This window comes from Octopus sinensis, linkage group LG2 (genome assembly GCF_006345805.1).
Source record: "Octopus sinensis linkage group LG2, ASM634580v1, whole genome shotgun sequence".
Classification (NCBI taxonomy): domain Eukaryota; kingdom Metazoa; phylum Mollusca; class Cephalopoda; order Octopoda; family Octopodidae; genus Octopus; species Octopus sinensis.
This window is the reverse complement of record NC_042998.1, coordinates 61,894,509-61,918,954: the sequence shown is the minus strand read 5'-3', so window position 1 is coordinate 61,918,954 and position 24,446 is coordinate 61,894,509. Positions and strand designations below refer to the sequence as shown.

Genomic DNA, 24,446 nt, shown 5'->3' with positions numbered 1-24,446 from the left:
GTGCTTATTTTATCAACACCCCAAAGGATGAAAGATGAAGTTGATGTCATCGGAATTTGAACTCAGAACATGTGGATGGACAAAATGTTACTAAGCCTTTAGCTTGGCATTCTAATAATTACGGCAGCTTTAGTAATAATAATAATAATATAATAATAATATAATAATAATATTTGCCCTTATGCAGTACCAGGCAGTGGCTTTTGTGGCTTCTGATCTTAACTGATTGGAAGTTTTATTATGTATATGCTTTGTCTTGGTATGAACGATGAGCTACACCAAATATTCTGCTCAATACCACAGATTTGCTTGTCATTTGATTGACCTTGACCATTTGAGCATGTCCCAAAGTAGCTGACAATATGTGCATCTCTGATCACTAGCAGAAGTAGAGGCAGAGCATCATAGCCATGCATCGAGAGGAATTATTTGGGATTTGGATAATTCAACTTTAGAAACATGAGTGTTTCATTCAACATCTTTAAACAACCCTTATTCAGGGACTTTTTGAGTGAATTAACTACTGAAGAAAATTCTAATGGGCCCCTCCTGCAAGGTCATGCACTGTTTATCTTGATATGAACTCACCATGTCGTCCACATATGGTTATGATGGATGTGCCCAGTGTACCCTTATCAGATGGGTAGTCATGATGGGTATACTGGGCTTTGTATATTTTACCTGTGTCACTTTGATGGCATGCACTGCTCACTCACTCAATAATAATAATAATAATAATAATAATAATAATAATGATAATAATAATATTTTCAAATTTTGCCACAGAGCCTGTAATTCCAGGGGAGGGGGTAACTTGATTACATCAGCCCCAATGTACTTATTTTATTGACCCCGAAAGAATGAAAAGCAAAGTTGACTTTGGCAGAATTTGAACTCAGAATATGAAAACGGACAAAATGCCACTAAGCATTTTTCCCGGTGTGCTAACGATTCTGTAAGCTTACCGGCTTAACAATAACAACAACAACAATAATAATGATAATAATTACAATAATGATAATGATAATGATCATGGAAAACGATTAAGAATAGGTTTATATTTTGCTAAACATATGTGTTTGATTAACTGTTGAATATATCTATATGTTCATATATTCAACAAATATATTAATATTTTTGAGTTGAAATTCTTTATTAGATATTATAGGAAAGTATGACAGATTTGGCAAAGGTTGTGAGGTTACTGGACCAGGTTACTGAGTACACGGTCATGAGGTCATATATGACCCTTTCTTTCTGTTGTGCTTATTGACAGGCTTTTCACTGCTGTAATTTGCTAGGCTGACAAGCAGGTTCCACTCTTTTCATCTTCATAGTTGAGAATGAAGTTGTAAGAAAGATCAACCTAACTGAAAAGAAAAGAAAACAAAAACATTATTCCGACATAATGGTAAACATCTAAATTTATAAAATCAATCAATTGCAGGGCAGCATAGATGATGTATGCAAAAGAAACAGGGGAATGGTGGTCGGTGGTGGTAGAGAAATTTACCTTAAAACGAAAGTACAAAAAAATTAAATATTATAAAAAAATCTAGTCTACTTTCAGTTCTGCATTATCTCCCCTGATTTATTTACTTCTCCCCTTATTTTTTTCATCCAATCTCCTTTCCGATCGCTCTCTCTCTCTCTCTCTTTCTCTCTCTATCCGTCTCTCTGTCTCTCCGTCTGTCTCTCTCTCTCTCTCTCACTCTCTGTCTATCTTCTTTTCTTCCTCTCTCTCTTTATTTCTATCTATCTCTCATTTCAGGAGAGTAACTCATACCAAAATGGCGGAATCGACTTCGACAGACAACGTTGAAGAAGCTTTTAGTAATTTTTATACAGAAGTAAGTATTTTATACTTTTTATTTGACAGACTTGCCGCATCTCTTTGAAGCTATTGACTCGTATACGTGTACATGTAAAAAATTCTGTCTAATTTTATAAATAGAGCTTTATATTAATGGTGTCAAACCATCGTTTATGAACATTCCTCTAGTTTCATACGTATGTATACGCTGTGTGTATATATACATACATATACATATGTATATATATGATATGATATATACATATATCATCTGGTTTAGACCCTATATTTTTTAAAATATGTTATTTACATATGTACTATCTCTTCGATTTCACGTTTCGCCCCACAATTGTAATCTTTTTTTGGAGACCTTGTATACACACACGTATATATATATATATATATACATACATAAAGATTATTACAATTGTGGGACGAAACGTGAAATCAAGATAATATACATACATACATACATACACACACATATATACATATATATATATATTCACGTCCAAGACTTTAATCTGAAAGCGGACAAGTTTAAGGATAAATGATGAGGCTTATATAGATAAGACTAGGAAGTTCTATCCCAACCTTGTTTATAAAGCAGGTATAAATGGTATTTTTAACTACGGCAATTCAAACGAGAAGAATGAACGAAGTCTATACACTCTTCTTATCAATGGATCAGTAACAATGCTCAGCACTCTTCATATTCACGTTTCTTTCTTTTTTTTTTAAGTTAATTTTCTTTAAAATAATAATTTTTTAAAGAAGACACTCGATTAGTTTGCTTGTCCACTAATGCGTGCGTTTAAACACATTTAATCACTGCAGTTAGAATACTGTTAATATGCATGCAGTGTTCTTTTATGTAAGAATGTGCGACTAGTTTGACTGAAGAAATCAGCGGAACAAATCTATAAGTAAACCAATTTAAGCATTGATTTTGTAAGAAACAAGCGCTACATTATACACACTGCTTGTATATTTAAGATTGTATAACTTTGCGACTTTACTTTTGAATATATTAAAAACTGTATAAGCAAGAATAAGCGTGGTTTGATGTCTCTCCGATTTTGTTTTTCTCTTCAATTGTTCACAAATGCATACTTTATCGCGCGCGCGCACATACACTTTAATTACCACTACTAATACTACTTGTACTTTCGATTGAGGCACAACGCCAGTAATTTTGAGCGGGGGACGGGTAGTTAATTGATCGCAGTACTTGACAGGAACTTTATTTTATCGACGCCCCGAAAGGTTGAGAGGCAGTATTTGACCTCGGCAAGATTTGAACCCAAACCGCCAAGGGCCGGTACAAAATACCGCAAAGCATTTTTTTTTATTGAATCTCTAATGATTCTGTCAGCCCATCGCCATAATAATTATAATAACAATAATATATTCTTAGGAATTTTGACACAAGGCTGTGATTTTTGAAGGGGAGGGGTAAGTCGATACCATTACTTCACTGGTGCTTTGTTTTTATCGATCCTCGAGGTATTAAAGGGAAAATTTATATCGGCGGGATTACAATTCAGAACGTGAAGAACCGGAAGAAAAACCGCTTGGCACTTACCCGACGCTTTAACTATTCTGCCAGCTCCCCGCCATAATAAATAATAATAAACATCTGTGTGTGTGTGTGTGCGCGCAGACAATCCAGTGAGGTTTATGTAGTTCGTTTCCTGCCAAGGAGCTATATTTTTCTTTCTTGAATTGTTTACAAATTGATATACCTGTATTTTATTATATATATATATGTGTGTGTGTGTGTGAGAGAGAGAGAGAGATATGTGTCACAGAAATATACACGCAGGCACCAAACTTTACGGCATTCGCGTTTCGTATAAATTGCGAGTAAACGAGTGGGTGATATTATTCATGAATGTTAGATATATTTGGATAACGTCTGTATCTAAATAAACAAGCAATTAAAAAGACCCCCCTCCCCCCGGAATGCATCCTGCCAAGTTATGCTGTTTGTATTTTCTTATATCATCTCGGTCAAGTTTCGTTCGTCTCCAGCTGCCTGCTGAGGTCATTCTTTTCATTAAAGTACTTTATTTTCAATGCAGAGGTGCTGTGCACTATTTGCCGATTGTTACCTTAGCACTCCCAATGGAATAGTGATTGTTTAAATTTTTTCTCTCATTCGTGCTAAAAAAAGAGAACAAAAAAAAGGTCAAAATTCTGCCGGAGTATCGGTAACAAGTGCCCGTTGTGTAGAAACGTTAGAGCTCCGATAAAATGGCTTTTGATATTTATTCCTACTCTTTACGGTCTGAGTTCAAACCCTGCTGAGTCGAGTTCGACTTTGCCTTATATCATCGTGCGATCGATAAAATAGACTACTATTCAAGTTGTGGGGTCGATTTAATCGACTGTGTCCGTCCTCCTCTCTCCAAATTCCTAGTCTAGTACCTACATTACATTCAGTTATTGTTATTTTGTCAGGTTCTTCTTGTGTCTGAGGGACTTATGATAGCGATTCTCGTTTTGAAGCTCTCTCATGTCTATGCTATCATATATCATTTCATTCAGCTTCTTATGTAAACTCCTTCCTCGCAACTCTTTGTAATTTGCTGCCCCCCCTCCGTTACTTGTCGCCTTTGTGCTAATAATAATGAAAAGATTTGACAGAATCGTTTGAATGGCAGTGTTTGTTCCGGCTCCGACTTTGCCTTTCATCCTCCCGTTGTGAAATGGTGGTGGTGGTGGGATCAGTAAAATGAAGTACCAGCCATTTAAGTAACTTGAAGCCGATTTAATCGACTAACTTCCCCCTCCTCCGCCATATTTCTGGTCTTGTGCCTCTGCTAGAAATTATCATTCTTTATTATTGAATTATTTGATTAATATCTAATATTGATTTTTGCTGTAGAGATATAAGCTATTTTTTTTTTAAATGGGGAATGAGATGGAAAGCTTTTTTCTCGGACCAAAACGATTAAAAGGATTCCAAGCTGTGATTGAAAACTGGATCGCGAAGCCAACACATCCTTAGATGTGTCTCCATGCTCCACTTCACCATTTAGTGGTGTGTGTGTGTGTCTGCTTTTAGGTACAAATGCTTTACATTTTAAAGGAAGTGTGTTGTAGAAAGAAGTCTTATCGGCCGTCAGCAGCTCCGTTAGTGAATTGGCTTCAAACCGTGAATGAAATGTTCACGCCACCAGCACTGGAACTTCGTCTCTTACATTTTTGACTCCCTTTTTTAACTCACTGGAACTGAGACAAATTAATACGTTGAGAAGGGAGATGAGAAGATTCAGTGGCATCCAGTTTTCCTCCAGTGCACCGATGAAAGTCGAAGTAAACCGGCTCCTGCTGGGAATAGAAAAACTGGGTCTCAAGCATAGTTTATCGATCGCAATATATTATCGATACCACTTTTATCGATCACAGAAAGATGAAGAGTGAATTCGTTAGCTTACTGCTAATTTATCGGGTCCTGTTTATGTAGTTAGGTAAGAGTCGGACGAATTATATTGTTAGCGTTGCATGTTCAAATTCTGCCAATTTATCTTTCATCTTTATCCGGTCGATAAAATAAGTATCGTTAATATGCAGGAATCGATTAAATGGACAAGTCATCTCATTAATTTTGTGGCCTTCTGTCTATAACAGCAGTCATCACAGTTGTTATTCGCGACTTCAGGGCCGGAATAATTAAAAACTTACCTGTCAGATAAACTAATCGTGTGCCCCCTTCTAAATTTAAGATCTTGTGTCCGTCTCAATAGTGTTTCTATTCAAATGCATGACATTCCTGAGAATAACGTTTATTTAATCATTTCTTACCAACTCTTAAAGGTTTATTTAAAGCTTCATAGTTTGTTTTCCCTATCACAAACTCAGAAGATATTCTTTTCTACTCTAAGCACAAGGCCCGAAATTTTTGGGGAAGGTGGGGGTGGGGGCAGTTGATTAGATAAACTCCACTACGCAGCTGGTACTAAATTTATCGACCCTGAAAGGATAAAAGGCAAAGTCGACCTCGGCGGAATTTGAACTCAGAACATAAAGACAAACGAAATACCTATTTTTTTTTACCACACACAAGGGGCTAAACACAGAGAGGACAAACAAGGACAGACACACGGATTAAGTCGATTATATCGACTCCAGTGCGTAACTGGTACTTATGTAATCGACCCCGAAAGGATGAAAGGCAAAGTCGACCTCGGCGGAATTTGAACTAAGAACGTAGCGGCAGACGAAATACCGCTAAACATTTCGTCCGGAGTACTTAGCGTTTTTGCCAGCTCGTCGCCTTACAAACTCGAAAGATATTGTAAATGAACTGTGACCGTCCTTTTAATTGACTAAGGAATGTATTTTTGCTCATTTTATTTCTGCTTGTTTCCCACATTATTACAGAATTATAATTCTGAGATGAAGTTATTATTGCTCAGGGGGCGAGCTGGCAGAATCGTTAGCATGCCGGACAAAATACTTAGCGGCATTTTGTCCGTCTTTACGTTCTGAGTTCAGATTCCACCGAGGTCAGCTTTGCCTTTCATCCTTTCGAGGTCGATAAAATAGGTACCAGTAGAGTACTGGGGTCGCTTACATCGACTAGTCCCCTTCTCTAAAATTTCAGACCCTGTGCCTATGGTAGAACGGATTGTTATCATTACTTGAAAGCGGCGAGCTGGCAGAACCGCCGGGCAAAATGATTAGCGGCATTTCGTCCGTCTAAGTTCAAATTCCGCCCGGGTCGGCTTTGCCTTTCATCCTTTCGGGATCGATGAAATAAGTACCAGTTGTGCACCGGAGTCGTTTACATCGAGTTACTCCTTCCATCAAATTTCGGGCTTTGTGCCTACAACAAAAAGAATTATTATTATTACAACTGACGCACTTCATTTTGTTCTTAAAGTCTTTGTTAAAGTGTTTTGGATGTTTTTTTTTGTTTTGTTTTGTTTTTAAACATTTTGCGCGTGCGAAATCGCAGCCCACTTGACATCTGGTTTATTTATGTATTTATTCTTTAATCGTTGCATACAATATTTTAGTACATGTTATAGGCTCGTTACTATAATTCTGTCTGTTAAGCGGGATGTGATTTTGAGTGAGGAAAAGATCGATGATCGTTTTGTTGGGAAGTTTTCTACACAAGGAATGGCTGTGTGGTGAGAAGCTTGCTTCCCAACCGCATGAATCCGGGTTCAGTTCCACTGCGTGACACCTTGGGCAAGTGTCTTCTACTATTGCCCCGGCTGACCAAAGTCTTGGAAGTGGATTTGGTAGACGTCGTATATATATATATATATATATATATGATGGGCCTCTTTCAGTTTCCGTCTACTAAATCCATTCATAAGGCTTTGGTTGGCTCGAGGCTATAGTATAAGACACTTGCCCAAGGTGCCACACAGTGGGACTGAACACGGAATCATACGGTTGGGAAATGTATTTGTATTTGTGTGTGTCTGTATTTGTCCCCACCATCGCTTGACAACTGATGTTGGTGTGTTTACTTCCCCGGGGTCGATTTGTTCGACTAAAGGCGGTTCTCCAGCATGACCGCAGTCAAATGACTGAAACAAATAAAAGAATAAAGGAGTAATCATATGGTTTCGGGTTCGATTCTGTTACGTGGTTCGACCCAACCCATGGCACTTTAATTATGTAGACTGAATCTGGAAGTCAGTATGATGGATTGTATATTTGTATATGTGTTTTGCGGGCCTCACTACCAAATTTCTCAGAGTTTCCTGTTTTAGACTAGCTGCTAGCCAAATGGAAGACGTTTCTCATCGTCTTCTTAGCACCCAAGAAATCGGTGTTCAGTATTGGCTTGTGGGTTTTGGGGGCTGTGAAAAGGATTATTTTTGACGTTTTTTAATTCTACTCCGTCACTCGATACTGTGTGTGTGTGTGTGATATATGTAAGTAGTCGATGTAAATTTTGTTCTGTGCTCTGAAATTCAGGAAAGGTAACTCATATTTACAAATTTGTCAAAATCAAAGTTATGCGTAATAAGAGCCTGGAATTGACTCGAATATATGTTACTGTCGATTGAATTGAACTCCGTATATTACTGTTGACTGAATTGGGCTCAATGTATCGCAGTTGACTGAATTGGGTGCAGTATGTTAATGCCAGTTTATTAGAAAGTGGATTCACTGAGTCTGATTCTCTACAGCCGAATGTCCTTCCTTTGTTTCCAAGCAACGCAATATTTTTCTATATTTCTCACATGGCAGATTGGAAATGTCAAAATTAGTTTCTTTCAGTTTCCATCCACTCATAAGGCTTGGTGTGTTCATTTATTTATGATAATTTATGTACATAAACACGCACACATACAATTGTCTATGTGTCCTTGTTTTAATGGGGTAGTCGTAAGTGATTGTAACTGTCATACAAGTGGAGTCTGTCATTCCCAGTCTTCTGTGGACCATAGAGAAATATTACCTTGCTTGGAAACAGGCGAGGGTTGGAGATTGAAAGGGCATCTGACCCATGCCAGCTTTGAACAGTGGACATTAAACCAATGGTGATGATGTTCGTTTGATTCTACTATCTCCTGCCATTTTGTCAATCAGGGCTTCTACTAAATCTGTCAAGCCTAACAGAAGCAGAAAGCTACCCCAACAACATAGTTTGGAGGGTACTGTTTGGGCTCTGTAAGAAGTCAGTCTTAATGCTTTTTGTTATTGTTGTTTAGCGCTTTGCCAGGGATTGATCTGGCAGACCAATTATCAAAGATATTCCTCCTGTAACCATGCTCTTATTTTCTCCTTTCCAGGGTAGCTAGAATCATGTTTTCCAACATGTCCCCTTTTTTTAAAGACAGTGGTGTGGGAAAAGAGAGAAATTTGGTTGTTATTTCTGGCATGCAGAACAACCATGTAGTAGTTCTCTCATTGGCTTATTTCATCTTTCTTTGTGAGTGTGGTTGGCGTGTGAGAAAAAGAGTAATAAGAAAAATAGTTATATTGATTGTATTCGTATATCGGTAAGAAGCAGAGACTCGTGAAATAGAAGAGACAATAAGTATACAGAGACAGCTCAGACAGATGATGGGTCCATTCTTACCTGGGTCTGCTCTGGTTTAACCCTTTAGCATTTAAGCCATCCATATCTGGCCCAAATTTTCTACTTCTTTTATGTTCAAACCATCTAGATCTGGCCTCTCACACATATCCTACAATGACATCCTCAAAATAAACCATCACATCATCAAATTCTCAGAGCTACAAGATAATGCAGGATTAATTCAAAATAATGTGAATGAAAAAGCATTATATTTGACAGAGTAATCTGAACGCTAAAGGGTTAAAACTACATTGTACATCATTTTTTCCCTACGTTTTCTGGTGTGGATTGCAATTAAATTAATTTTGCTGTCTATTCAGGTTTTGTATGCAATGTTGAATGAAATGAAAATTTGTGATTTGTTTGGGTTTTGAAGAGGATTTTGTAGTGATATATTTTGATTTAAATAAGTAATTAATGTTGAATCCTGCTGTAATTACATGAGTTGTGTGTAATAGATGTTATTTTTTCAATGTAATAAATTGTCTTTTTAAACTTAAGTATGTTTTAGTATATATGTTAATACCATATTTACTCATAAGTCACACCCCTGATTAAGTGATATGTTTAGGCATTAAATTTTTTTCCTTCATAATTTTATCTCAGCCTTGTGTACAAGTTGATTCCTACTTTTTTTTTTCTAAAATCAAGTATAAAATATTGTGACGTACACATGAATTAATACAATAATTCTTAAATGTGAATTTATTTTTAAACCTGCTGAAAAACATTAACTGTCTTATTGTCTTGATACATAGAGACTCTGTTAGATAACAACAGTTCATTGATTTACCTTGTATCATCAAATATTAAGCCTTTAGTTCTCATGTTTCTGTTGGCATAGGTTTCCTTTGTTTCAATTCATCATCATCATTTGTTGTCCATGCTGGCATGGGTTAGACGGTTTCACTGGAGCTGTTGAGCTGCACCAGGTTCCAGTCTGATTTGGCATGGTTTCTACAGCTGCCCTTCCTAATGCCAACCACTCTAGGAGTGTAATGGATGCTTTTACATGTCACCAGCGTGGGTGCCATTTACATGACACCAAATAGACAATTTAGTAAATTAACTTTACAGTAATACCTCGACTACTGTGGGTATTATGCTCCAAAACTCTCCACAATAGGTGAAAATCTGCTAAGTACTGTACTGTATTTTTGTTTTTATTTTTATAAATTTGTATATATTTATCTCATTATAAATGTAAAACACCACTACACACTCGTCTCCCAAGTTTCATTTTCCTTATAGTGTGTGCGAGTCTTTATTTCCTCATCTATGGTACACTACATATTTAAAAAAAAATTATCAAAGTCTTATACAGTGCAGTACTGTACTGTATTTCTATTTATTAATTTTTAGGCATGAAAATGCTTATTTTACCACAGAAATAATTATAATCTAAAAAAATATAAATATCTATCGCTTACAGAAACCCGCGATATACTGAGGAGTCTGGGATATAAATTTACATATATTAGCCAGAAAAATCCACGATGTACTGAGAGTGTGAACCGGGATATGGCAAGGAATTACTGTATTATGAATCTGGTGCTTAGAACATAAGTTAGCATGAAAATATTAATTTAGATCACTTAAAAATTAGAAGCTTGTATCATAGAACAACAGACAATCTCAGGCAGGTTGATATCAGAAGGGTTAAAGATGTTTGTTCCTCCTTCTAAGGTTGATGTATAAAATATAATTAATACTGACTATTAAAAATATCTACAGGTAACATAATATTTACTATTTGGTGATTGTTATAAGTTGTTCATTTTCATTCCAATTCTAGACCATGTTAAAATATGTTTTGATGTAAGATACGGAAATAATTTAGAAAATTACTATTTTAAAATCTCACATGAGATATTCAGCAAATCTTTACTCCAAAGTACTGTTGCTGAAGAAATAATTTATTCTCAAACGCATGATAATGCTAATACAATAGCATGAACAGGATAAACTATCCATATGTTGCAGAAAAATTCATTACCAGCCAGCTATGAGACTTGATGTGAGTTCAAGTCTCATGGCTGGCTGGTAACAATTTTTTTTTGCAATATATGGATAGTTTATCCTGTCCATGCTATTGTATTAGCATTATCATACATTTTGCAATAAATTATTTCAGTATCTTTCAGTACATCTCAACGCTTCTAAAGTAAACTTTGTTTACTTTCATTATATTTTGATGTATTTTTTTAACCCTTTCATTACTGTATTTATTTTGAGATACTCAGTGTTTCTTTCAATTACTTTAAATATAACAAAGAATTTAGTAAAATAACTTAATTATCATTCAGGTAGTGTTAGGAACATAAATTTTGACTAACGTTTGGTGGAAGATTTTAATTCAAAACTTATGAAAACAAGACATTTGTACTACAGAGTCACAGCCAGTTTCAGCCAGGTTAGTAACAAAAGGGTTAAAAATCTGATTTCTCTGTAACCAAGTTCATTAGAGTTTCAAGTAGACATCCCTTTAGATTTAAACTGCAAGGAAATATTTGTAGGGAAACCAATTTTAAGAGAGATAGAATTAGCAGAGTGTGCCATTTACATCTTTTGTTTGCACTTATTTTCACAAAAGTTGCCTGGATAAAAATGTTATTTATAATATATATATAAGACACTTGTGAAGACCTGTTGAGGCAAGTGAAAATCAAATCAAAACAAATCAAAATAGATGAACATCAATGGAATTTGTATCTTTGTGGTGCCAGTGCCGGTGGCACGTGGCACACAAGGGGGCCGTCCGAACGTGGCCGTAGCCGGTGCCGCATCGACTGGCCTCCGTGCTGTGGGCACGTAGCAAGCACCATCCGATCGTGGCCGTTTGCCAGCCTCATCTGGCACCTGTGTCGGTGGCACATAAAAACACCATCCGAGCGTGGCCGTCTGCCAGCCTCGTCTGGCACCTGTGTCGGTGGCACATAAAAAACACCATCCGAGCGTGGCCGTTTGCCAGCCTCGTCTGGCACCTGTGTCGGTGGCACATAAAATCACCCACTACACTCTCGGAGTGGTTGGCGTTAGGAAGGGCATCCAGCTGTAGAAACACTGCCAGATCTGACTGGACTGGTGCAGCTTTCGGGCTCCCCAGACCCCAGTTGAACCGTCCAACCCATGCTAGCATGGAAAGCGGACGTTAAATGATGATGATGATAAGGAAGGGTAAGCATCTATGTTGTTTTTGTAAAGTCTACTCAGCTGAGGGGTGGGGGAAAGGAAGAAACTACAATTCATGAACTACTCTCACATCAGAAACCTCAATCACAATACTTTCAACAGAGCCTGGTCTGGTCGAGGTAGCCAAGAGGCCACCTGCTGGTGGTAACTTCCATGATCCTATTTCTAATAAATACTCTGCTTATGTGTTTCACTGAATAATTATGAAAACACAATTTGTAGGGATTGAGTAAAATTCTTAACTTCTTATTTTTAAGTTCATGCTTGGAATATAACTCTAACAAAAGTTTCTTAAATAAAATCATTATGGACGGATTTAATTTAAGTATGTGCTCATTAAAACAAGGAGTTTTGTATCATATATAACCAGGCATGGTCCCAGGTGGGGACTTGGTGTGAAAAGAGTTAAACCATTACCTCTGTTATTTTTGTCTCTATTGGACCAACTAACCTACATCATTTCATATATGCATCTTTGTGGCATGTGGTTTTATTATCAGTATTCGTCTTAGAAGCAGTCTTATTTGATATTTTTTATTCTCAATAAATGTTGTACACCTATTACCAACATTATCGTTTTATTTGCATTCACATTAAATATGTGTGCACATACCATCACCACCACTACTACCGCTACCATCAAGTAAATGTATGGTGAGCTTTATTTACATTCACATTAACTAATTGTTGCACATTCATCACCACTGCCAACACCACCTGATACATGTTCAACAATTATTTATTCACTTAAAAAGAAATGTTGTACATCCACCAATACTGCTGCTTCCTCTTCCACCAACACCAGGCACACATGTAACAATTATTTACATTACGCAATTGTTGTACCCCACCACTTCACCACCACTATTAAATAAATATGCAATAATTATTTACATTAAATAACTGTGGTGCTTTTCCCCTCACCTTACAATGCATGCACAATTATTTACATTAAATGATTCTTGTACTCCCACCACCACTATCAGATACAGCTATTATTTACATCGTTATTACTATATTCTATAACATTAATTACTCTGATCAATTCTTATATACATATTTTTTAATTTCCGTTAGCTATGTTTTATTGCCTGTCCTATATTCCGTATGAATACTTGGTGCAGCCTGTGTTTTCCATTATCTGTGGCACTGTGATACTTGTATGGTAGCAGTGATAAGTACTTAGCAAATTAAAACTGTAATTCTGTTCAGTTCCTCAGTTTGAAACTCCTTTTTTACTCACAGTATTAATATCCTTTGGGAAGTCATCAGTCTCACAGTTAAACATACATATTTTCAAAGATATCTCTTCATCAATTCACTATAATTTTTACTTTACACAGCTGATATTATGTATCTTTGATGAGAAGCATATATTCAGTGTTCTAATTAACTGATTTAATAGTTCCTTTTCATCTACCATTTTTTTAGCTTGCTTCTGAGTTTACTAGACTCATGTGTTTGGTTCTGTGTATTTGAAACTCCTTTTAACCAACTTGCTTTCACTTTGTCCAAATCAGTTGGTGCTACAGTATTTTGAACCTGCCAAGTGATGGTATATCAACAACCTTGTTTCAATAAGTTTGCAAGAATTTAAAGAGTAATTTGTTTTCTTAAATCTTATCAGGTTGTATCATCTTTAGAATTCCTTAGTATTTTGTTAGTATTGAATTTGAAGAATATTCAAACTGCTAAATTTTGGAATATTTAGAATGTTTGGAATATTTCTGGTTCTTGAATGTGTTTAGAATATTTTTGGTGCAAGGTCTACTTAATTAACCATTTAGAAATGTTCTGTCAGTAATCCTGTTTGTCTTAGGAATAAAAGTTTTATAAATAATTCAGTTATGGCACAAGAACTCTCTAGTATATAGAATACTGAAACACAAAAGGTGAAAAAATCTGAACCAAATTTTAATAGTTTATGACTAAGGTGACAACACTTTCTTGATCTTTCTCACTCTCAGATATTTGGCAACAATCCAAAACATTACATTCTTCCCTTGTCATGGCAACTGTACTTACTGAACTCTGATGAAGCAGAACTGTGTGAGGTTTACAGTTCTATAGGCACTTACTGCTCTCTCATTTTGAATTATGTAGAATTTTTTTAAGGAAAACAATGCATAGCTGTATGGTTAAGTTCACTTAGCAACCTTGTGGTTCCAAGTTCAATCCCACTCTGTAGTACTTTGAGCAAGGGCTTTCAGCTGTAGCCCTCTGACTGACCTGAGGGTCAATGTATTGAAAATGGAATTTGGTAGATGGAAGCTGTGTAGCATACAACAGTGATTTGAGTTGTGTTTCTTTATGTGAAAAAGTAAATTAGTGATTTAAAAAGCACCATTCGAGTGTGGTCATTGCCAGTGCCACCTAACTGGTCATGTGCCGGTGGCATGTGAAAAGCACCATTCGAATGTGATTGTTGCCAGTCCGCCTGACTTACTCTTGTGCTGGTGGCATGTAAAAAGCACCATTCAAGCGTAGTCACTGCCAGTACTGCCTGACTGGCCCTTGTGCTGGTGGCATGTAAAAAGCACCCACTACACTCTTGGAGCGGTTGGCGTTAGGAGGGGCATCCAACTGTAGAAACTCTGCCAGATCAGATTGGAGCCTAGTGTAGCCTTCTGGTTTGCCAGCCCTCAGTCAAACCATCCAACACATGCCAGCATGGAAAGCAGATGTTAAATGATAAGGATGATGATGATGAATTTTACAAAATAAATGCTGATGTCAATAAAATCAACTAAAAACCCTTTGGATGCTGTGTCCCAACATGGTTGCAATTTGGTGACTGAAAATAATGAAAGATAAACAATTTATTGGTTACAAATATCAGTTAATTCAGGGACCCATTATTTGTTTATAGTGTTTATATTCGAGGGGCCACTGCTGTGCTCTTCCATCCAGTTTACAAAGCTTTCAAGTGAAGGCAAGTAGTTTAGTGGTTAGGGTATTCAGCTCATGATTGTAGGGTCGTGAGTTTGATTCCTGGTGGCATGTTGTTTCCTTCAGCAAGGCACTTTATTTCATATTGCTCCAGTCCACTCAGCTGGCAAAAATGAGTTGTACCTGTAAATTCAGAGGGCCAGTCTTGTCACATTCTGTATCACACTGAATCTGCCTGTGAACTATGACAAGGATACGGATGTCTGTGGAGTACTCAGCCACTTGTATTAAATTTCATGTGCAGGCTGTTCCATTGATTGGATCAACTGGAACCCTCATTGTTGTAACTGGTAGAGTGCCAGTTTTTTCTTTCTTTTACAATTACCAGCATCGCCTTACTGGCACTTGTGCCGGTGGTATGTGAAAAACAACATTCGAGTGAGGGCATTGCCAGTGCCGCTGGACTGGCTCCTGTGCAGGTGACATGTAAAAAACACCATTTGAGCATGGCTGTTGCCAGTACTGCCTGACTAGCGTTTGTGCTGGTAGCACGTAAAAGCACCCACTACACTCTTGGAGTGGTTGGCGTTAGGAAAGGCATCCAGCTGTAGAAACTGCCAGAACAGATTGGAGCCTGGTGCAGCTATCTGGCTCACCAGTCCCCCAGTCAAACCTATGCCAGCATGGAAAGTGAACGTTAAATGATAATGATGATGATGATGAAGGCTTTCAAGTTGATATAAGGTGGAGAGAAACATTTAAGGGGAACACACATGGTCTACTTCAGTTAGCTTCATTCATTGACGTTCAAGCTGACATGGAGTCGAGAAGAGCTCCAATCTGGTGAAGGAACTCCTGTAAGGTTTGTGTCACAATACATCCAGCCAGCAAACCAACCAAACAACATGCAAATTTATGTAGTAGAAGTAGTAAAAATGTACGTTTAATCTTGAAGTCTTTTGATTCCAATCCACCTGAGACCAGCCCTGGTTCTATGATACAAACTTTCAATTTTAAGTTTCATGTTTATGTTCCAGACCGCTGCTAGAAACAACAAGTAAATCTCTTTGGAAATCACACCATCTTAAAAAAGATGGAGATCTTGGATAATGAAATCCCAGTTATTTTATACCTTAACCCTTTAGCTTTTAGGTTACTCTGTCAAATGTTATGTTCATTTATTCTCATTGTTTTGAATTAATCCCGTATTATCTCATAACTTTGAGATTTCAGTGATGTGATTGTTTATCTTTAGAATACCATTGGAGGGTAGGCCGAGGGGCTTGATCTGGTCAGTTTGAACATATAAAACAGGTAGAATATTTGGGTCTGATATGGCTGGTTTAAGTGCAAAAGGATTAAAAATAGGATAGTCAAGATTTAACCCTTTTGGTGGCAATCTGCTTGAGGCTGCCCCTAGTTTTATGATACAAACTTCATGTCTTTGTCTAGTTTCAAATGATGCCAGTGTTGACTTCTCCAACACATTGTAATTATACAGTCAAGATCTAACACTATAACTATTTGGTTTAGCTGTATTAACATGATATCAGACTATTAGCTCATAGGTCTTAAGTTCAAATCCAGTGCAGCTCATGGCCCAAGAACTCTCTAGTATGGAGTAAACTGAAACCCAAAAGGCTAAAAAATCTGGACCAGATTTGAATAGTTTATGACTAAGGTGACAACACTTTCTTGATCTTCCTCACTCTCAGATGTTTGGCAACAATCCAAAACATTACATTCTTCATTCGTCATGGCAACTGTTCTTACTGAACTCCAATGAAACGCAGGTATATGAGGTTAACAGTTCTATAGAAACCAACTGCTCCCTCATTTTGAATTATGTAGAATTTTCTTCAGGAAAACACAATTCGTATCTGTATGGTTAGTTTATGTTTGAACAGCACTTACAATTTAATTCACTTACCTGTAAATATCAGATCATTTGGCTGTAGAAGCTGAGAAACACTTGTATACTAGCAATCTCTTTCTCATCATTATGTCTCTTTTTACTAGTTTGTATAGGGAGGGTGGGTCTCTCCAGTACAGCAACTACTGGTGTGTGTGTGTGTGTGCATGAACATCTTTTATCTTACTATTTCAGTCATTGGACTGTAACCATGCTGGAGCACCTCCTTGAAGAGTTTTAATCAAATAGATCAACCATCAATACTTATTTTTTAAGTCTGGTACTTTATCAGTTTCTGTTGCCAAACTGCTAAGTTGTGGGGATGTAAGCAAACCAACAGTGGTTATCAGTGATGGTAGGCAACAAACACAATCACAAAGATACTCACGTCGACATATTTATACATGATGAAACATGGTCTTCAAACTTTGAGCCTCACAGAGGAAATGACTAGTGACCAAGACCTTTGGTAATATGCTGCACTTGAGAAGACCTGTCAAGCCAAGTGAAATCATATTCATGGCTGATGCTGACGTCACGTAACTGGCACCTTTGCTGGTGGCACATAAAGAGTACCTTTTGAGCGTTGGGCCGCATGGAGGTAAAGTGGCCGAGTTCCTTTCGAGCATTGGGCCTCATGGAGGCAATGACCAAGACCTTTGGCATTGTCGTGCTTGAGAAGAAGACCCATCAATTGCTGTCATAGCAGATACTGGTGGCACATAAAAGCACCCATTACACTCTCAGAGTGGTTGGCTTTATGAAGGACACTCAACTGTAGAAAACCATGTCAAATCAGATTGGAGTCTGGTGCAGCCTTCCAGCTTACCTACCCTAGTCAAACTGTCCAACCCATACCGGCATGGACATCATCATCATCATCGTTTAATGTCCGTCTTCCATGCTAGCATGGGTGGGAACAGATGTTAAATGATGGTGATGGGCTTCCACACAGTTTCTGTTGACCAAATTCACTTACAAAACAAATGTTGATTTGGGGCTATAGTAGAAGGCTGACACTACTGTTGCTGCACAGTTAAACTGAACCTGAAACCACATGGTTGCAAAGTGAGCTCCTTAACCACACAGCCATGCCTGTGCTACATGTGAATGCACAGGCATGGCTGTGTGGTAAGTAGCTTGCTTATGAACCACATGGTTCCAGGTTCAGTCGTATATATGTTTGTATGTATGTATGTATATATATATATATATATATATATATATATATATATATAGCTATTAAAAAAAAATCCGTTTTGTCTGTGTGTGTCTTCTAGGATCTTGGGCATCCTCCATCCAGTTGTGCTCAAATTTGATGTGTAGATACTGACGGTATCAGGGCGTTTATAAATCTTGAAAAAATTACAAAAATCGATTCCAGGTGAGAATGCGATCGATAAAGCCATGGGAACATGCATTTGTACGCACAAGTACATCAGGTGTTGCGATGTACTTACTGGTACTTTAAACTCTTCGGCTGCATATTTGTGTGAATAAAATCATTTTTCTTTGGAATAGAGAAAAAGTCTATCTTTATTTCTTCTTTAGCTGGTGTCTCAAATTTAGGTTAAATCAATATTTCTCAAAGGGGAGGCCTATGGGACGGTTGGACAAGTTGTTTTGAGAAAATTTGGTTTAAATGTTTGGCAACTTAGCATCGTCCATTGGACGGGGGGGGGCGTTTTGCTCGTGTATATATATATATATATACACACACACACACATATATATAATGTGTGTCTCTGTTTGTTCCCCCAACATCGCTTAACAACCGATGCTGGTATGTTTACGTCCCCATCACTTAGCGCTTTGACAAGAGAGACCGATAGAATAAGTACTAGGCTTACAAAGAATAAGTCCTGGGATCAATTTGCTCGACTAAAAGCAGTGCTCCAGCATGGCCACAGTCAAATGACTGAAACAAGTAAGAGAGTATGTATGTGAATGGGATATGGGACGGACTGAGTGGGAAGTACTACCCAACATATTAGGCACAGACATAGCTGCCTGGTAAGACGTTTGCTTTCCGGCCACAATATTTCGGCTTCAGTCTCATTACATTGCACTTTGGGCAAGTGTCTTTTACTATAGCCCCAGGCTGACCAAAGCCTTGTGAGTGGATTTGGTGGATGGAAACTGAAAGAAGCCCATCTGTATATGGGTTATGTGTGTGTTACTGTCTCCTTGCTTTGTTATCACATAGTTGTAAATAGGGCTGTTGGGTCAGTCAGAAACAATTAAGAAGTAGCTGGAATTAGTCAATAAAATTATACCGACTCTGGCGCACAATCTCTTTATTCTTTAATATAAATCAGTTATAATATACAGGCCTACTCAAAGTACAAACGTATGCATATGCTTTATTTGTAGAACATAATCACTTAACACTTTGGTTACCAAACCGCCCGAAAAAAATTTTGGTTAATGTGACCAAACCCGCCCGTATTTACCTATTCACATTTAAATGATAATATCAGAGCAAATCTCTTTAGTACATTTGTGAAAACATGTGATTATACTTCGTAAACAGTTCATCTACAGTTTTGTACAATGATCGAAGTGTAATTTTAATTCCGTGAATTTTGGGAGATTTTTTTCCGAAATTTGTTCCTATTGTGTTTTCAAAATTTGTAATTCTGACAAAAAATGGATACGAATTTCATTATATCAAGCAGCGAGTCAGAATTCGAAGGCTTTTCTACTAAAGACCTTGATAAATCTAACTCTATGACTGAAAAAAAAGCACGAGGTAATTGATAATGAATCCGATGTTTCATTTTCCGAAAGTGAAAACAGTGAATCCGAGAGCTCCGACAGCAATAAAGAAAATAAATTGGCACCTGAATGGAGTTAAAATTTAAAAACTGTTTCTCTCGGTGATTTTTCTGAAGAAACTGGACCAAGCTACAGTCTTTCCCAGGAAAGTAAAGCCTTAGACTATTTCTATTTACTTTTTCGAATGAGCCTATTTGAAATCATTACGGCAGAAACGAACTGTTACGCTAAATGTAAACAAAGCGAAAGAAAGGATAGTTTGTGGTTTCCCACAACCTTAAATGAAATTAAGCCTATTTTGCCATAAATATCATTATGGGTATCAGAAAGTTACCCAGAATAACAAATTCTATAGTAAAATTTTGTTGTATACCCAATTAAATATTAGCTAATAACCCATTTTCTATAGCGATGTTTGAACAAAAATTTTAATAATTTTATATTTTGTTGAATTTACCTGTATCTACCTGCAATTAGAGTCACTTTGTGACAAAAATTATAGTATAGAATTGGTTGAGAACATTTCATTAAATTATCTTCCAAAAATCACATTAATATATTGATAAATAAAAAAGTTATAGTTTAATGAAACCAGACTAAATTTATGATTATATTAGAAATTAATTGAAACACATAAGGGGTGTATTTTGGTCAGAAATATAGTAACGAAAGGGTTAATTACATAAAGAGGAGTTGGAGTCAGAGGTGCCAGTAGTAGAGGAGTTGGAGTCAAAGTTTTTTTGTTTTGACTCCATGGCCCTGGTTGTAAATGAATGTTACCATCATGCAATTAGTGTCCTTCATTTCCAATCTTCCATCATAACATGTCTGGTCATAGAAGAATTTAATACCGGTTTTCCATGCTGGCATGGGTTGGACAGTTTGACTGAGAACTGGTAAGTTGGGAGGCTGCACCAGGTTCTGATGTGGCGTGGTTTCTACAGTTGGATGCCCTTCCTAATGCCAACCACTCCGAGAGTGTACAGGGTGCTTATTACCTCTCACTGGCATGGGTGCCATTTACAAAACACTGGCATTGACCACAACAGTGATTTCACTTGGCTGAAACAGGTACGGGTTGGTGACAGGATAGGTATCCGCCAAGGAAAAATCCGTTTCAAAAAATTTTGTTCAACCTATTGGAGCATGGAAAAGTGGATGCTGAATGATGATGGCATATATCATCATGATCATTTAATGTCTGTTTTCCATGCTGGCATGGATTGGACGGTTTGATTGAGAATTGGTAAGTTGGGGAGCTGCACCAGGTTCTGATGTGGCGTGGTTTCTACAGCTGGATGCCCTTCCTAATGCCAACCACTCCATGAGTGTACTGAGTGCTTATTACATGCCACTGGCATGGGTGCTATTTACAAAACACTGGCATCGGCCACAGCTATAACTTCTCTTGGTTTGACAGGTTTCTCAAGCACGGTATATTGTCAAAGGTCTTGGACACTTATCACTGCCTCTGTGAGGCCCAAAGTTTGAAGGGTGCTTTTTAGGTGTCACCAGCATGGGTGCTAGATATGTGACACTAGCATTGGCCACAACAACGATTTCACTTGGCATGACAGGTCTTCTAAAACACAGCATATTGCTCAATGTTTGAAGGATACTTTCTACGTGTCACTGGCACGAGTGCCAGTTACACAACACTGTTATTGGCCATGACTGCAATTTCACTTGGCTTGATGTGTCTTCTCCAGCAAGGCATGTCATTAAAGGTCTCACTTGTCATTGCCTCCATGAGGCCCAATGGTTGAAGATCATGTGTGTGTATATTTGTGTCTCCTTGTCTCGGCATCACATGGTTAATGTAAATGAATGTCATTCATTTGTAATATTTAATGGAAACATGTCGGGCTATAGGGAAATATTACCTTGCTTGGAAACGGGTATGGATTGGTGACAGAATGAGCATTCAGCCATAGTAAAATCTGCCTCACTAAACTCTGGCCAACCCATGTAAACTATGACAATGTATATGTAATGTGTATGAGTGTTTCTGCATTTGTGCATATATATGTATCTCTGTATATATACATAAATGTATTGCTCATACAATATGAAATGAAATGAGAGTATGAGGTTCAGCTCTGCAGTAGCTATCATGCACTTTACTGCACACATGCACACATGTTGTCTATCAGAGATTGTTTTACCAAATTTTCTATTCCATATTCTGTTGCAATCAATCCAAAATACGATGATAGTGATGCTGATGCAAATTTGTAACAGATTACTCATGTCGTTATATAAGCTCTAGTTATTAACTAGATAAGACTACAAGGGAAGGATTTGTAGGTTTTCTTCATGGGATTGGAGTTAAAAAGAATAATTTTTTTTTTATCTTTCACTGCTTGCTTCACAATCTAAACTGTGTTTGTTTTATCTATAAATGTTATTTCTCTTTCCATTCATATTTTTTTTTCTGGATTTCCTCCTACAACATGCAGGCACAAATACATATAAATGCAGCAACAAATACATGTGTATGTGCATGTGGTGTATATACATATACACATACATGCACACATATGCAAACGTACATTTGTACATGATTCCATATATATAATTCATTTGTTTGCCTCTCCATATTCAATAATACATATGCTTTCAATACAAAGATAACGTTATATTACAAAACGAAAAAAAAAATGCACATTGCTGATATCTGCATCAGTAAAAGTTCAGTTTCTGGTGGTTATCAGATGTTGATGTTTGTTTACTATCTATGAAATTCATCTGTGTATTACAGTTCTAGTGTGTCTGTGTATATATATATATATATATACACACACAAATATATATATTTATAGATCATCATCATATATTTACACACACACACACACACACACACACTTGCTTGTTTATATAGTGAAATTTAAAAAGTCAAAGCCTCACTGTGAGAAAAATAAGAATGTACTCACATTTCTTTCTACACACAAAACACTATATATATATGTGTGTATTTGAGCGAGGCCGTTGCCAGTGTCGCTGGACTGGCTTCTGTGCAGGTGGCACATAAAAAGCACCATTTGAGCATGGCCTTTTCCAGTACTGCCTGACTGGCTCTTGTGCCAGTGGCACGTAAAAGCACCCTCTACACTCTCAGAGTGGTTTGCATTAGGAAGGGCATCCAACTGTAGAAACTCAGCCAGATCAGATTGGAGTCTGGTGCAACCATCTGGTTCGCCAGGCTTCAGACAAATCGTCCAACTTATACTAGCATGGAAAGTGGACGTTAAACAATGATGATGATGTGTGTGTGTACACACCACAACAAAAAGAGGTATAAGTTTCCTGACATTGTTTTAACAAAATTGTTGACAGCTTCTTAGGGAAAACATAACTGGTTTACTTCCCTAGTTAAGGCAGTCATAAATTAGGCTAGCGCCATAGTGGGCAGCCTAATTTATAGCAAGATTTTGTAATATTTAAATTTATTTCATTTTTTACTCATTCATGCTGTGGTGTTCAAAAAATAGATATCAAGCATTGATGAGCTGTCTAAAGCACAAATATGTAAATTAGGCTCTCCGCTCTGATGGTAACTGAATATTCTATGCTACTGATTGAGGGGAGGGGATTATATATGTGTTTGAGGAGTGGTTAGCAAATCATGAAGCTATCAATAGGCTCCCCACACTTTCCCATACATCAAAAGCACATTTTGAACTGGAAGGCTTTGTCTATTACATTGATGCCAGTACTTGATTTGTACTTTAGTATATTGACCTTGAAAAGTAAAGGATGAAAGATAAAGTTGATCTTGACAGGATTTGAACTTGTTATGTAAAGAGCTGGAATAAGATTATTGATCAGTAATACATTATAATACTGTTAACAGATTTTTGATCACTCGAGTTTTCAAAAAAATCATCATCATCGTTCAGTGTCCATTTTTCTATGCTTGTGTGGGTCAGCTGGATGCCTTTCCAGTCACCAACCTTCACTTTTTTCCAAGGAAGGTGATATTTCCCATGGTCAGACATCTTTTTCATGGAAAACCGACAGCAAACATCACTTGTATGATGGTGCTACTCATTCACAACCATACTTGAGTTTCCATCTAGTTAATCTGCTTATGAGGCTTCAGTGGGCCCAGGGCTTATAGTTGAAGACACTTTTGAGTATGCCATGCAATGGGACTGAACCCAAAACCACATGATTGATGCCATCATCATTATTTACTGTCCATTTTCCATGTTGGATGGTTTGACAGGAGCTGGCAAGCTGGATGCCCTTCCTAATGCCATCCACTTTACAGTGTGTCCTTGGTGCTTTTTTTACATGGCACAGGTCTGCTGAAGTGGGTAAAACATCAGACAGAATGCTTTATTTCCCTTTGCATCATGGTTATTGTTTTGCCCTTCACCTGTTGAATTAATGTTAACATATACAGTTTAGTAAATATTAAGGAAACCAATTAGAAATAATTGTTTTTATTTCTTTATTGCCTACACGGGGACAAACAAGGAGAGACAAAGGGATTAAGTCGATTAGATCAACTCCAGTATGTAACTGGTACTTATTTAATCGACACCGAAAGGATGAAAGGCAAAGTCGACCTTGGCAGAATTTGGACTCAGAACGTAAAGACAGACAAAATACCGCTAAGCATTTTGCTTGGCTTGCTAACGATTCTTCCAGCTTGCCACCTATATGTTATGAGGCTAAATCGATATTAATCAGTCCTAGCCTAATATTGTTTTGATTCTTTTGGCAAGTTTAAGAGATACCATTGGCAAAGTAGAGATTTGACTGTACTTGTTGATAGAGAATCTCTAAGTAAATCTAGA

At 37.3% G+C, this 24,446-nt stretch overlaps 1 protein-coding gene across 1 annotated transcript in view; it reads left to right on the top strand.

Moving 5' to 3' along the window:
* The first annotated feature begins 1,702 nt into the window (after positions 1–1,702).
* LOC115232356 (dnaJ homolog subfamily C member 8) overlaps positions 1,703–24,446 on the top strand; it is a 54,404-nt gene continuing 31,660 nt past the window's right edge. Inside the window, exon 1 of the mRNA XM_029802195.2 lies at positions 1,703–1,850. Within this exon, the coding sequence (XP_029658055.1) occupies positions 1,791–1,850 (60 nt within the window). The 5' untranslated portion in view covers positions 1,703–1,790. The remainder of the gene's footprint in view (positions 1,851–24,446) is intronic.